This window comes from Opisthorchis viverrini (genome assembly GCF_000715545.1).
Source record: "Opisthorchis viverrini unplaced genomic scaffold opera_v5_182, whole genome shotgun sequence".
In the NCBI taxonomy this organism is placed as follows: domain Eukaryota; kingdom Metazoa; phylum Platyhelminthes; class Trematoda; order Opisthorchiida; family Opisthorchiidae; genus Opisthorchis; species Opisthorchis viverrini.
In genome coordinates, this window is record NW_008751838.1 from 824,721 (window position 1) to 839,632 (window position 14,912).

At 40.4% G+C, this 14,912-nt stretch overlaps 1 protein-coding gene across 1 annotated transcript in view; it reads right to left on the reverse strand.

Moving 5' to 3' along the window:
* Positions 1 to 1,617: 1,617 nt before the first annotated feature.
* The window catches only part of T265_14362 (hypothetical protein), a gene marked incomplete at both ends in the record, with an annotated part of 60,440 nt that continues 47,145 nt past the window's right edge, over positions 1,618 to 14,912 (reverse strand). Inside the window, 3 exons of the mRNA XM_009173302.1 lie at positions 1,618 to 2,062; positions 2,868 to 3,549; positions 12,183 to 12,336. Of these exons, the coding sequence (XP_009171566.1) occupies positions 1,618 to 2,062; positions 2,868 to 3,549; positions 12,183 to 12,336 (1,281 nt within the window). The remainder of the gene's footprint in view (positions 2,063 to 2,867; positions 3,550 to 12,182; positions 12,337 to 14,912) is intronic.

The following is a 14,912-nucleotide window of genomic DNA, read 5'->3' on the forward strand; positions in this document are numbered from 1 at the left end:
TTTTGGTGTTGCTCCTGGCTACCGCCAAGCGAATCAATCCTTGGGCAACAAATCTGTGGATGCATTTGACTGCGATTGTGCCATCAAGTTACTAAAAAGGTTTTGCTTGTTAAACGTAGAGTTTGTTGCAGCATCCATGCCTTTTCGCATCGGATGATATTAGAAGTTGGCACTGTACACAATAAATAAACATCTTATTCATTTGGCATAAATACTCCTTTAATTTAATTTACATTGCCTTATTTAGCTGAAAATGACGCCCTGACCAGAATTTAATTATTTTCTGAATGAAACTAGGCGTTTTGCTTAAAAACGGGTCCCTTGCCTAGGAAAAACAGATGCCCTTATTCCGATTGGTGCCAATCTGGATTCACGATTGAGCTGATTTAACATTAGGGTTACGTTTTGCGGACGGCATTAGAATTTAAGTGACTGATAAATTACAAGCTTGGCTAAAAAAAGATTTTCCATTATATGCTTTCGATTAAGACCTAACTATTCTACACCTAATCCTTTATTCACAAAGCCAGAATGAGACAAATTTACGTAATCAGCACTAATCAGACTCTCAAGCGTCGGTTGGTCTCGTTTAGGAGCTGCACATCTGTTCTACGCCAAGGGAACCCACGCATTAGCAAACACATCAAAGTAGTGAAAAACTATTAACATTGTTAACATTGTTATCTATTGAAGTTATTGGAAGTTTAGGCTCGGTAAGACTGTGAGGCAGGTCAGTCCTGGAACGACATTTCTGATTGGATTTAATACCGTGCATATTCAGGCTCGAATTAAGTGCCACCGTTGATTAAGCGCATGGTATATGGTAAATAGCAGTTATCGCCCACCGATGTGCAATCTATTCTCTTGAGAATTATCCCCGATACGAATCAGCCATCTGAGCATTCACCGATCCAGATCAAAGCTGCTAGAAAGAGCCGATACCAAGTTTCAGGACAACTCGTGAGTTTAACGCTAAAGACAAGGTGTTAGACAGAGAGCGCCTCTGACATCTCAGTGTGACAAACTGTTGCATTGTGAGGACGATAAAATGTTTCCCACTTTACATAACTTTTAGCTGCCAATAAACCAGTGGACTCCCTGACAAAACCTACAGTACTTTCCCTATATTACGTTACTTTATTAATCATTTACCACCATAAGAAAATAACAGTCATTCCTTGAGTTTTGCTTTGAGAGGCGTAAAAGGTGCTTGATACACACCAGCGAAAAAATGCTGTTTAGATTCGAAGAAACGCCAACCAGTCGATTTTTTGAAGCCTAATAAGCTGTTTATAGAAATTTCTATTCTTGATAAACCAAATGATATCGCACTGCATTACTTTGTAAATTTGTAAAATTTATCGGCACAACTCGTTTTAAGGCCCTTTCTTCGGACCCAAAGAACTATTTTACTTAATTTACATAATGGTATAATTCCAAATTTTTTTAGAACACACTATTCAGTGAAATTTTTTAGTTGTTTTTGTTGCGCAACTCCATTTTATCGTGCGATATTTACACGTCTAGAGTTTATGTACGGAAATTTTCATGTCGCAAGCGCGACAAATTAACTAGGATATTTGATACCGACCGATAGATGAACAAATGGGACTAACCTTGATTTGGTAGTACAGCTGTCTGACTAGCTGTTATACTGTCGTTTGCTACAGGCTTTATAAGTTGATTGGACAAAGCCCATTGATGCAGCATATTGTTTGGTCTTGTGGTTACTAGATGAATCGGGTCACTGGGAAGCGGTGCGGTGGAATTGAGCAAAGGGTTGGTATTGATGAGTCCGTTATTGTGGTTTGCATAGATCTGTCCAAGACCAGATCCATTAGCTGCGAGACAGGGGTTGGAAGTGACACCACTAAGTGCGGTTGCCTGATGCGGAGTGAGCACAGCCTGATAGGCAAGGTAAGGACTCAGATCGGGTATGGAGGGATAGATGGCGCCTGCTGTTGGAGTGCCGTTCAAAGCTTGCATGGCAGCTGCTAAAATTTGTTGTTGTTGGGACTGACGATAAAAATCTGTGTTGTATAGTCCGCAACGGTACAAATTACTGCAAAAGGAGAATAAGTGGGCAAGTGAATAACTGGAATAGACGGACTGATAGATCGGGATAAACAAAATTTCGTGGTAAGTGTGGTAAGTGCTTATTACGTAGTTCACTTCGCTTTGAAAATTTCTTAGAATAATGCCAGTTGACTTACGTACTGAATCGCTTGAATATAAAATATATGAAACAAGCACTGCATTCCACAAAAGGATAAACATTATGCGGAGAGATATTTTTCGGATACGTTACTTTGACCGTGGATAGGTAAGGCGTTTCAGGATCTACTGAAGGAAAATGCACTGAGGATTGTAGTACTGCAGTACCTCCACGTCATTTGTGGGTTTCTAAACAATGGCCTGGTTCGCCTAATAGTGAGTAAGCAAATTGGGAGAGTTGTATCGTATGCCTGAATATGCAATCAGATGTTGCTGAAATGTAAACTTCTACCTTTTATTCACGGATGCAATCGACGGAAATTCTGCTTATGAATTATCGGAGGTCGTTTTTGCATTAATATCCGTCTTTATCTCTTGGTACGTCCACTCTACATAGCGCTTCAAATTTGTACTGTACTTCTGAAACGAAAAGATTGACAACGCTAAATTTATGACGGGAAACCTAACTTGTGTCGTTGAACTGTGTTTCTTAGCAGTATATACACCTTGTGTACTACACCTACGCCATTCTATTACGGTCCTTCTCGTCTAGTGACCAAATTCTCTAACTAGCTTAAAGAAACTCACGTGGTGTTCCTTGTTAAAGGTGCCAAAAATTAAATATAAGTCATGTCTTCCACGGAAAGCCTTACTTGGGATCCAGTAGAGTGGCATCCGTAGGGCTAGTTCCGAGGAGTGAAAGATGATTGGTTGAAATCAGGTTCGCATTTATTGTGGGAGGAAGCGGTCCAGGTCCACACCCATGGGGTGGACGCAAACAGTTGTTCACAAATCCATGTGAGGCGCCTGCCCCAATTAATGCCGTGGCGGCCGCGGCAGCCAGAGCGTTTAGATTGGATTCTGCACTGGCGTTTGTACCAGGATTAATGGCGAAATCGGACACTCCCAGTGATGTTGGAGAATTGACTGTTGAAGGTAGTTTGCCGGAGATAGAGTTGGAAAGCAGACTTTGGGCAAAACCATGAGCATAATCTGATTTGTTCTGGAGGATTTGGAGGGAGGCTAAAGAACTCTGATTATTTGAGTTGGGATGCACGCTGAGTGCGCCATTCAACAGGGATGATATGGCATCTTGTGAGCTGAGAGGGGCGCCGTGCCCCAAAGTTAATGGATACCCGATTAGACTGTTGACAGCGGAGTTATTGAGCAAAGTTGACATAGGATATCGTCGGCGCCTAGTGTCCGGATTGTGCTTGTCCGCAAATTTAGCTTCTACAGGATTGTTGCACTCGGGAAGAATGATAGGAGTGCTTTTGATGTAATCCAGGGCGGCAAGTGCATCACGCTCATTGGCAAAGCGCACGAAACCGACCCCTGCAGGGAGGATACAAAAACTGAGAGCTTGAATTCGGGATTTAGCAGTCGGAAAAATTATCCGTAAATTTCTGATAAAGATATTTTTTCTACAATCACATAAGGCAAACAAATATTGCATAATTTACTGAGGCACAAATTGTTTGTATATCCGAAGTCATTGCACCTAATATGGTGGAGAAATGCAGAGTGGAAATTATTTTTTGAGCTGCTTGTTTGCCCCTTAGATCACTTTTCAAGTATCCTTTCTACAGAGGTTAAGCTTTGTCAGTAAATAGTTTCGTAGTCCATGTACGGTGAGCTATTACCAACAATTGTCGACGTACTTAACCATCTTACTCTTAAGGGGTTGTGTTCAGAAATATACTGACCTGTAAAACTTCTCGAATAAATCCTGAGGTTGCACAATTAAAAATACATTGTTGCTAAAAATATCGCTCATAATCTGTTTGATATCTGACAGCTAATTTTAACATCGTCAACATTGTCGGTCGACCGTGCAACGGTCAATTCACACTGACCACAAAAATACTATTTGAATTTGTTGCGGTTATATTATAATGAAATATCACTACGTTTTTCGCTTTGACATTGTGAACTGTCATTCAATCGCCATTGTCAATGAATGACAGTACTTCATTCAGAAGAAAAGTAGGCTTGGAAAATAATTCCTATTCACTTTTTATTTATTTGAATTCACTCAACAATTGAAACTACCAAACGTAAAACGATGTACCAGTCCACGATGTGTCCATAACTAGGATATTAGTTCATAAAACTGTCTTCTGAAGTATAGTCTATCATCTTCCTTAAAGTATACAGCCGTACTTTTATCAGGTCCTTATTCGATATATTTTATATTTTTACACGCATAAATCTGTATCAGCGGCAAGTCGCTACCATGTGACAACAAATGTTTGTGTAACGAGTTTTATGGATTGTTCGGATGTGATCATTTGTGACCTTTAAACGGAAGCCAACTACCTCAGGAAGTTGTACAAACGGCGTCAGAACTTTGCAGGTGGACTCATACTATCAGAGAAAGAATGGCTACAACAGAACTGAAACTATGCATAAATTGCTTGCAACGTGTGGGTACTTTGGGTCTTTTTTTCTCCACTTGAACGGTGGGCTACGTGAGCTCAAGTGAGGTGGTGACAGTGGATCCGTCATAACACAATTATAATTCATTCCCATCGGCCACGCTTCCGATATTCACAGACTACTACTGGTGAATCAAACTTGTACGTGGATCATGGCGACAAACTGTATCAGTAGTAAGATGCGATAGTGTTCCGTCTTAAACGGTCTACGAACATGAATACATAAACACACAAACTTCCAGTACATGTAAAAAATATATAGTTCCAACATTCTAAATAACACCGGTATCAGAAATATACAATGACTGTAGTCTCGTGCCATCGACTACCCGATGAGTTTAGTGACATTAAATTAGGAGGTTCCTCCTGACACACGATATCCTACTTATTGGCAGTCAACTGTATTATCTCGTTGTCACAAAATGGCATTTGATACAGCCACTGTTGATTCAGCCTGTTCGCTAACGCCCGATTTGCTTGCATCATTGTTTGAACGCACACTAAAGGTTCTATCAGGCAACTACTCACAAGGCTGCTGAGAAAGCTTCGACGACCTACGACAGGTTTCGCCCTTCTTGGGGCTCATCAGGTAGGCGCAGTCCCCGGGTTTCCGGCAACCTTATATTCCACTTGAACCCAAACCGGACTGTTTTCGATAAAAACACTTATTTGCAAATCAATTTGGTTTTCACGAGAGATTCGACTGAATCTCTCTCTCAGCAACCTTGTGAATAGTGTCCCTTATGAAAATATACTGCGATATCTCGAATATCGTGCCAGCTGAAATATGAGGTAGCGTGCTTACAGTACATTCAGTTTTAAAATATCATAAACGAGAGATTGAGTCGGATCTCTCATGAAAACCTAATTGCTTTGCAAATGAGTGTATTTCTTCCAGGCAATTCATCGAAACCTCAGATTGACTTCATGAGGGTGGTGTAGAAACTTAGTAAGCATTCGTTTGTGTAATTCCCGTACTTAAGAACCATCTACCTTGATGGTTTAAGGCAAACTCCAAAAATTATCACGAAGTCTGCTGGTTCTGTTCTGCCCGTATGTACGCAGTCACTCCTGTGAAAGCTCATATTTTCATTACCAACTGCAGTTTGTCGAGGACCGTCGGAAACTAATTACTTATATTTAAGCGGATCAAAGAAAATCAATGGGCATATGGTAGATTTTCAAGAATTCATGCAACTAAGGTTCGTTAATTGAAGGTCTGAGACTAAGGTAGTGCAATATTACCTTTTAGAATTAGCGGATTTTGTTGCAAACGACAGGTCTCCTTGTTACAGTTTGAGATATATTGACTCGATACCAGCAGCCAAAACTTAGGTTTACCATATTTTCGGGTCACTTAAAAGCTCATTCAATGTACAAATGATGTGTGGAGACGAAGTACTCCATCGCAAGTGAGATGTGCATTTTAAGGAACCAGGGCGATTTCCTCAAACCACAGATATGTAACAAGTATTCTGGCATATCGGAGAAACATTCGTTTACGAAGTGAACTACAGTGGTAGGATACTAAAACTTGCACTTTTGTGGCATTCTTCCACAGAGTTAAACAAACACAGTCTGCTCTATGGTTGAAGAACTTTTTACTAAACCCAATGAGTTGATATATAATTTTTATTTATACAGTCATATACATATCCGAAGATAGATAAAAAACACTGTCGTCTGGCACAAGACATTTATTGCTGTTCGAGGTTTAAACAACTGGCATAAATTTCGGAAGATTCGGGTTCAGTGAATCTACATGATTATCCATTGAATGAAAGAAGATATTTGGAAAAAAACGAAGGCTCAGGTTTTTATCAACTCATCGAACAAAAGCAGCTGAATTCCACATGATTTAGAAGAGTAGTTTAGGTTGCAGGGAAACTTACAAAACCCGGTTGTTACTGAATTCACGTGGTTTATCTTTTTATCGACAAGTTGTATTTACCCCAGGGCTCCGAGCCGATTGACTGCCCTGCGAAACTTTGAAAACACTGCGTTTGGTCAGCCAGTAAGCATTTTGTTTATCTTTTATCGACAAGCTGTATCTACCCCAGGGCTCCAAGCCGATTGACTGCCCTGCGAAACTTTGAAAACACTGCGTTTGGTCAGCCAGTAAGCATTTTTTACTAGTGTGATCCAGAGGTTGATCCGCACCAGGTGGACATCAGGTGTTTAATTTACTAAATGTACTCGGCTTTCAATTTGTGCACGTCGTTTTAAGTAGAATTGACAAATCCGAAAGTAGTTAGGAGTAGGAAGACAGTCTAGGAAGTGTACATTTTCAAATTAACTGTCCGTAAGCGGGTGATGATTGCTGCTGAACACGATACTACTGTTTTATAAGTGACCGGCAGGAAGACTAAATTGAAGATTTCAAACGATACGCATAAGCTGGAACTGTCGGAGTTTTCACTAAATAATGAATCAATAATTATTTGTGACTACCACATTAGCTCATAGTAGGACAATATCGTCAGCATAATATATTGACGAATTAAACGTTAGCAAACGTTTCATAGCACGAAACCATTCAAAACGTGGACAGAAAAAGGATTCATAAAATGAATGTGGCTTCTGCCCCGGCAACAGTGATTGCCAAGAAACTGCTTAGTTAGAAAGGGTGTTATAAAGTTTCGCAACCTGCAGAGAGGCCTTGGTGGTCACTAGCAGAGTGCACAGCGACAACTTGCGTCCTTGTTGCAAGATATAATTTTTTGTATAGCACATGAATGGACAGTTTGGACTCTAGGTGCATTTAATCAAACTTGAGAACCAAGGTCTCTTGATCTTTGCGCACAAACGCTACCATCTTCTAGTGATAGCATGACGACGGGTAAATTTCATCCCCTAGTGAACAGTGACAGTTAAGGCATTATTATTAAGCAGCCGTAACTCCTGAAATAGTGTGTATATGCCCCTATATAAACTTTATCTAAAATTGCACTAACCAAAAACGTCATGGATAATGGTGGACTGTTAAAGCAGTCCTCAATAATCAACCACAGGTAACAAAAGATCGTAGGTTCCATTTTCTAGACAACAAACTTTGTACGATTGTCAATCTTATATTTAGATCATTTGCAAACAGCAATGGCTAACTAGCTACACTTCTCGGCCTGGAATTTTTAAAAGCCGACTGACGAGGGGACGCTTTCTTATCATCAGCCATGGATCTAGTATGTTACCGCATGAGATTTATCAGTGGGTAAAATCTCAAGCGTGATTTAGTAATTTCCATGAGAATTTTGGGGCTTAGGTTTTGGCAGCCGAAAAGTTAGTCTGCATTCTAATTTGCATACTGAGTAGTTTTTTCTAAGAAGACTACTCTTCTGAAAAATACCGGAAGAAACCAATATGAATATTTATGTCAACTTGGCTGCAGCAAAAAGATTGCTGCTTGCCCACCATCCGCAGCGCGAGTCTATCAGTGAAGCGAGGATTCTTCCACTGATGTGTCAATCGTTCTATAGCACACCAAAACCGCAGATCAAATACGATCGATTGCTATTAGTTATCATTATTTATTATCGTTATTTAATTATTATCACTAGTTATTGTGGATTATACTCACAGATTGCTTCATAATTGAGACCAGTTCAGTCGCCTACGCTCTGAGAGACAATATAAGTCATGAAACAGGTTCTGGTGACGTCTTAACGTTGACTTTTCTGTTTCCAAGTTGATAAGTAATACGTTTAGCGGTTGGGTTTTCGGAGAACCGGTAGGTTGTTACGCGGCATTAAATAAGTGCGCCAATTATATGGCTCTCAGCTTAGCGCACACTCACAAAATGTTCAGGCATACTAGGAAGACAGGTCAATGTTTGAAAATGCACAAAAAGTTTTGTAAGAATAAGAGTCATTGCATTCACGGTTTACACCGGTTTTTAAGCAAAAGGCATCCGACTGCAATGACATAATAGAAGCTGACAAAGGAAAGGAACGCTGTCTGTTGCACCATCTGGTGGTCGCCTCAAACTGCGGGGATTCGAACCCTTATTTGTGTTCTGAGCTATGATGCGAATCTTCATATGAATTAGATGCTCAAATATACGTGATGTTTTGCACAATAAAGATGAACTAACAGACGGTTTTGGGATTACCTATGATAAGAACAAGCATCAAACCCTGTAGTCTCTCCAAGCCACAGGTTAAGGGCACCTGCGAATTGTATTCAACCTCTAAGAAAAAAGTTGCAAATTTCCGTACATATAATTGTGCAACGAATCAACTCCTATTATTTCGGTAGCGTAATATTCCCATACCGGTAAACTCTGGCAGGGTTTATAAGATGTTGAGATCGGTCGCAATTAACCAATTCGGTATAGGTTTGGTAGAGAGATACCATCCTGCCTGTACTGTCAGATTGCTGATTTCCTTGGGGGACCCAGTGGACCCACAGAAACTGCTGGCAATAAATGCCTTGATAGGCTTAATTTCTTTCAGATTGCAGTGGATGCACGCTACCATGCAGGCGTTAATCTGGCAATCCGAAATTCTCAAAATCGTTGGTTGCTTTGTCTTTACTGCGAGCAAAAATTTCAAACGATTGGAACGACTAGCGAGATAGACATAAAATCACCCCAAATAAATGCTCAACTGTCAGGCATTTTTAATACCAACCAACAGAGAGAAGAAAATATCATTTAAAATTCTTGGTAGCATGTCGAAGCACACATACAAAGGGGGTAGCAATCGGACCCCGTTGTTTAACGTTGTGCCGTTGTTCCACTACATGTACATTTCACTAAATTCATCTGAAGGACGAATTGTGCAGAGACTGATGCCCGGTCGTTGTTATGTGTGTTATGGCCAACCCAGAGTGTTTTGGATGTTGGATGAGATCGAACTGCGAGTTTTTGGACAGCTTGTCAATCACTCGTGCAAATGGATGAACAATGAATGCATTCCAATGCCGGATGTGCACGGATTCATAAAGCCTCGTAACGAGGTTGAAATTTTATGGCCCGGCTAACCGTTGTTAGTCGCAGCTGTAGGCACAGGCTTCCTGCTGTTTTGCGTAGAAACACAGGAAGATCTTGCTCATCGAATTTGATTGCCTACACACAAATAAAACCAGATCAATAAGTTGCGAATGTTTTGCAGCCATACTGTCTCATCACAGTCGGAATACAGAGTGCCTACTGATACATCCTCTGCACATTTTCCACTTATGAAATCTACGCTGTTTATTAGTTTGGACGTTCCATTAACTCCTACGGTGTGCACTCACTCCTAATGGACGCTGTTGAATTCACAATGCCTCAGGTTTATTTCTTTCGGTACGACGAAAGTTAAACTTTATTCTAATCTGCTACAGACCACCTGATTTGCACCACGCCATGTAGTTGACAATTTTACAGAAAATCATTCAATCTTGACATGCAAACATGTATTATGAGAGTCACGAACTAAACAATTTTAGATTCCATGTAAATTGTTGAATTTCTGCGTGGAGAACAAGTAGTTTAGGAAATATATTTTTATAAAATCGACTGACACACTGGCTTTATGCTAAATAATTGTTGGACCCTAAAGTGACATGGGATTTTCGTCGCATATCTAACTGGATAAAGCATGTTCACTTCGAATTATTCCGGAATTATGCATGAAACTCGTCAAAAATGTGATAACTTGTTATACAGTTTTTGTCTAAATCAAATTCAATTTTTTCGATCCTTCCAGCAAATTGGGTGATGTTTCTCAACAAAAACCAATGTCTGTAGTCTGGCGATGTGGAACCAACCGCTTTATGGTATTCCCACAAATACCTTCGGTGGTTCGAGGAATGCATTTCCAAAAACCTGTTGCAAGTATAACTCTTTCAAGGGTACGCTACTGTTTTTGTTACCCCAAATCTTTCACATCTAGTCCGGTATCTTTATTCAAATTCCTATGAGAACCATTTTGATCGGTCCTTTTTCTCTCACATTTGAATTTTGTAGCAGTTAACGAGAGTAGTTGAAGGGTTAGCATTCCAACCATACGCATCTTAGCGGAATACACTCATATGCAAACAAATTTGGTTTTGTGAGAGACTCACCTGGAACACCGTAAACGAGAGATTCAGCTGGGTTCCAGGTGAGTCTTTCACAAATGAGTGTACTTCGCTAATTTGGTTCATTATACATCTTACTTTCAACTACACAACACTGAGTAGTTATCGGTTTATTTTCAAATCACGCTCCCTCGAATTTCTAATTGCTGAGTGTAACCTGGCTGATCCTTGAAATAAAAGCTTGCATGTCCATACAGCATCCATTTAGGTTTTAATAAAAACATTTTTTAATGTTTCAGTTAAGACCTGACCGGAATGGCAGCACCCAACGCCGTCAATAGTTTGAAAAATTTACTAAAAAAATTCAAAAATCCGATTCCCCCCTCAGTTTGATTCAACAAGTATTAAGATCACGAGATACCTCATAGTTCTAAGTGTAATCGCTGCACACCGACGCGGGACTTCAGCGTCATCTGTATCTACCCATTACGTTAGCTTTGCTCAATCCACTGAAGGACGCTGACCCTAGCAGCTTTTGTGATTTTTTTAAATATCGAGTTCACTGAGATTGTCTGGACAACAGACTCCATGTAAGAACTTGCTGCGTACGAGATAAGGTGCAACCAATGCCCACTTTTTCTGACTGTTTATTGTAAAGGGCTGTACGGAAAGGTCTCTTAACAATGTCAAGCAGTTCAGACATTTCGTCGATCAGGATTATTGGAAATGTGCCACCAAAGTTGTGGTTTTTGTGCTCGCCTACATACCACAGTTTATTGACGTGGGCCCCCCAACTTGTGTGTTTTCTTCGTTTCGGACAGAGGCTTACCTGAAGATCCGGATGACTAGTTAGCAGGACTGAATGCCCGACAATTTTTTCGGACTACCGGATCCATCCCATACTCGTATACATGCACTTGCTTCTGTCGTTACCTGAAGAGCATTATTCAATGACATTCTTATGGCTGCAAGTTCGTTGTGCGGTAACACACCGCCGAAATATTTCGCATGTTAAATAAACTCAGACCATCCACAAAAAAACCAGTGAGTTATTTAGCATTTGGTACTGAAACCAAGAATGTATGAGTTTGAATTTGGCGTCACGAAAATAACTGGCTTCGAACTGTCAACATCCAACCTTGTACCGGCAGCAAACATTTCCATTCCATTTGTTTACTTGTCTGATAGTTTCCTCCTTTATTGTATCTCAATGTGTACAAGATGAACGCAGCTGGCTCCAGTCAACTGTCGATCGTCATACAACGTGAAACTCACGTCGGCCCGTAGCTGTGATATTTTTGTCACTAAGATCTCGTTCTGCTAAATGACTACTAACCGTGGAAATCCCATTTCAGTAAGTGTAAAGCGATAACCCTACGCTGACACTAACCTTTATTCAAACGCAAAACATATAAAGAAGCGTATTTTATTAAAAACGTCATATCTCTAATCAGCTTATTGAACCACCTCACAGAGCTTCTATTTTTCGGGATAAAACCGTGAGAGCCACTCAACATATAACCTCACCTGTAGTCCGGTTTGTCGACCGTTCCATCATTACGAAAGCAGACTGTATTGGACCGAATCGTTCAAAAACCATCTTCAATTGATCACTGTCTTTCGTAGTCCAAGATTTGGGTAAATTTGTCACGTATAAGTTGGTTTTGTCTTTTTCGTTCTCCTTTATGGATTGGAGGTATGAAAAAGATCGCATATTAATGTTACAGTGATGTCAACGCGAATCAAGGGAGTCTGACATATATGACCATACATACATGTATGGAACCGTTGTTAACTGATTGTCGTATATGCCTTGTAACTGTACACGACAACGCAAAGGTATACGATAATTGAGGACGGTGCATGCTTGCAAACAACATGTGAACACGTTATAATTTCACAGTACATGGGAACCGCACCACGAAGATCAGTTGGAACACAGCAAAGTAATAAGAAACATTGTTCCAAGAAATTGAAAAAAACTAGTCTACCATTGATTTTTACGCCGATATATTATCATTGGGTGACTCGCTTTTTACGGTAAATGAGTAATGATTATCTGGACGCAACCACCTTGATTTACAATTAACGAATTTCAATTTTGCAAGGTTGGATATAAGAAGTAAAGGTAAATTCTTATACTCATTCCAGTTCCGTGCATACCTCTCTTACGACGAACGAAATAAGTGAAGCGGAAACTTAGTGTCTGCCTTCTCTCTGTATAAGCCCTAACAATAGAACTCCCCGACAGGAAGTAGTACGGCGATGTCGGCTGTTACTTACGCTTTAATTGCAATTCAGGAATCTGTTGGAGCTGTGGGACAAGGAAATTGCCCTAGGTTTCAAACACAACATATGTCATATGGAACATCAGAAGTTTTCACAGTGCTGTCTGATTTTTTTTATCTTTATTACTCGTTTTAATTTCTGTTCCATCACATTGGTAGGATAATTCAGATTAGAGTGCACCGGAGAGGGATGCTGGACTCAAGGTACTCATCTGTTGGCATTGTGCTAGCCCAATTTGCAGGACTTTCACCTAGTTGTTCGAACTGTCCTGGAAGACAAACGGCGTCCGCCATGGGGATTAATGGTCCCCGCTTCAACAGTGATGATTCCGGTGCTTCTTGCCTGCAGTTTTGAAAAAAAATGCTCTTTAATTGCACAGTGGGCCATATTACCGAAATCCAAACTCTAATATGTCAACAACTAGACGCCACTTGTGATCATCCAAAATAACGGAACTTGAATTCAGTGCAAACCTTCTTTAGGTGAACAGAGCAAAATTAAAATGGGCTGACGAAAGATGGAGCAAACGTGTTTAATGTATTTTGTGACAAGTGCCCGTTTCATCACCATATGTCTACAGGGTGAAATATCTTAGGATGATTGCCAGATTTTCATCACTAACAGATGTTAGTGTCTACACAAACTTGGGAAAATCTAACAATTCATTAGTGTTCTGTACTCTATTCTGAATGTGGTCATTGGGTTGCATGATTTTGACAAATACTAGCAAACATTTTGTGGAATAATGTAGTTTTCAAGACTTGTTTGCATAAGCTATCGACACCCCACCTCTTAATAATCTAATGCGGTGGCCACAATAAAGACAAAACGAGTTGGTGTGCCGGTTTGTCCAAACAAGCTGTCTACGTTGAATACTAATCGGAATGCAGATGTGGACAGATTTTGCGCAGTCTATTCTATAACATGCTCACAGATTTTAGCACTCTCACCTCGATACAGCTTATGCAAAAAGCGTATGAATTTTTGTCCGCTCAGACTATAGGGCTAGTACAAATTCACAATCTAGTCAAACTCGATATGAAGGATAGCCTCTTACCACTGAAACTGTAAAACAATAGGCAGCCCAGAGGATGGATACTTTCTCTGGAGGCGTGAAATCACCTTCTGAGAAGTTGTCATGTAAAGAGCCATGGGATGTGGCTTCCATTACCGAAAGTGGCACTTTGTCTTCTTTAAGTGTGAGCTAGTCGCACTGGTGGGCAAACGGCTAAGGGTTCAGCCACATGCTGGACGACTGCGGGATCGAAGCTCTCCTAGTTTCGTGAGCTGCACACTGCTGACGATTCTTAACAAGGATGAAACAGCTGTGCAGTACGTCTGTGCTTTTCAGCGCAGATTGGCTTCAGTGGAAGGATGGAATCTTCATTGAAAATTGATTTATCCCGGTCTACCAATAATTACACACGAGTGCGCAGGACGTTAGAGAAACTCCTACTTGATTGCCAGTTGCTTGATAGCAACATAATGTGATCATGCATGGCTTATTTACCGCCAAACGAATCCCCCCGCCCTTAATGTATTCTCATTCTAAGCTATGGTAACGATGCGTAAGTCATGGAAGGCTATCAGGCTTAGTCTCATAGTTTAATCTAGTGCCCAGTGGCCGAAGCTTGATGTGGCGTGACAGGGTCTCAAGGCAAACCATGGTTAAAAATATTGCATGCAGAAATTTCTTCACGTAAATAGACTTTGGTATATTTAAGCCTGGGTCCGCTGTGTTGGTAAGTCAAATTTTATTACTAGGTGATGGACTGGTTGTCCCAGGTTTGATTGACAATTCCTCGTCGAAGTGCACTGTTACTATGCACCGTTTCCATGGAAGGCAAATATTATTCATTAGTTTTGTATTGAAAATCTCTGCAAAAAGTCAAATTTGATGTTTGTTTCGTCCACTATCAATTACAGGAGAATCAGTTTGACCGATTGTGCTATTTGAATTTATTTGTG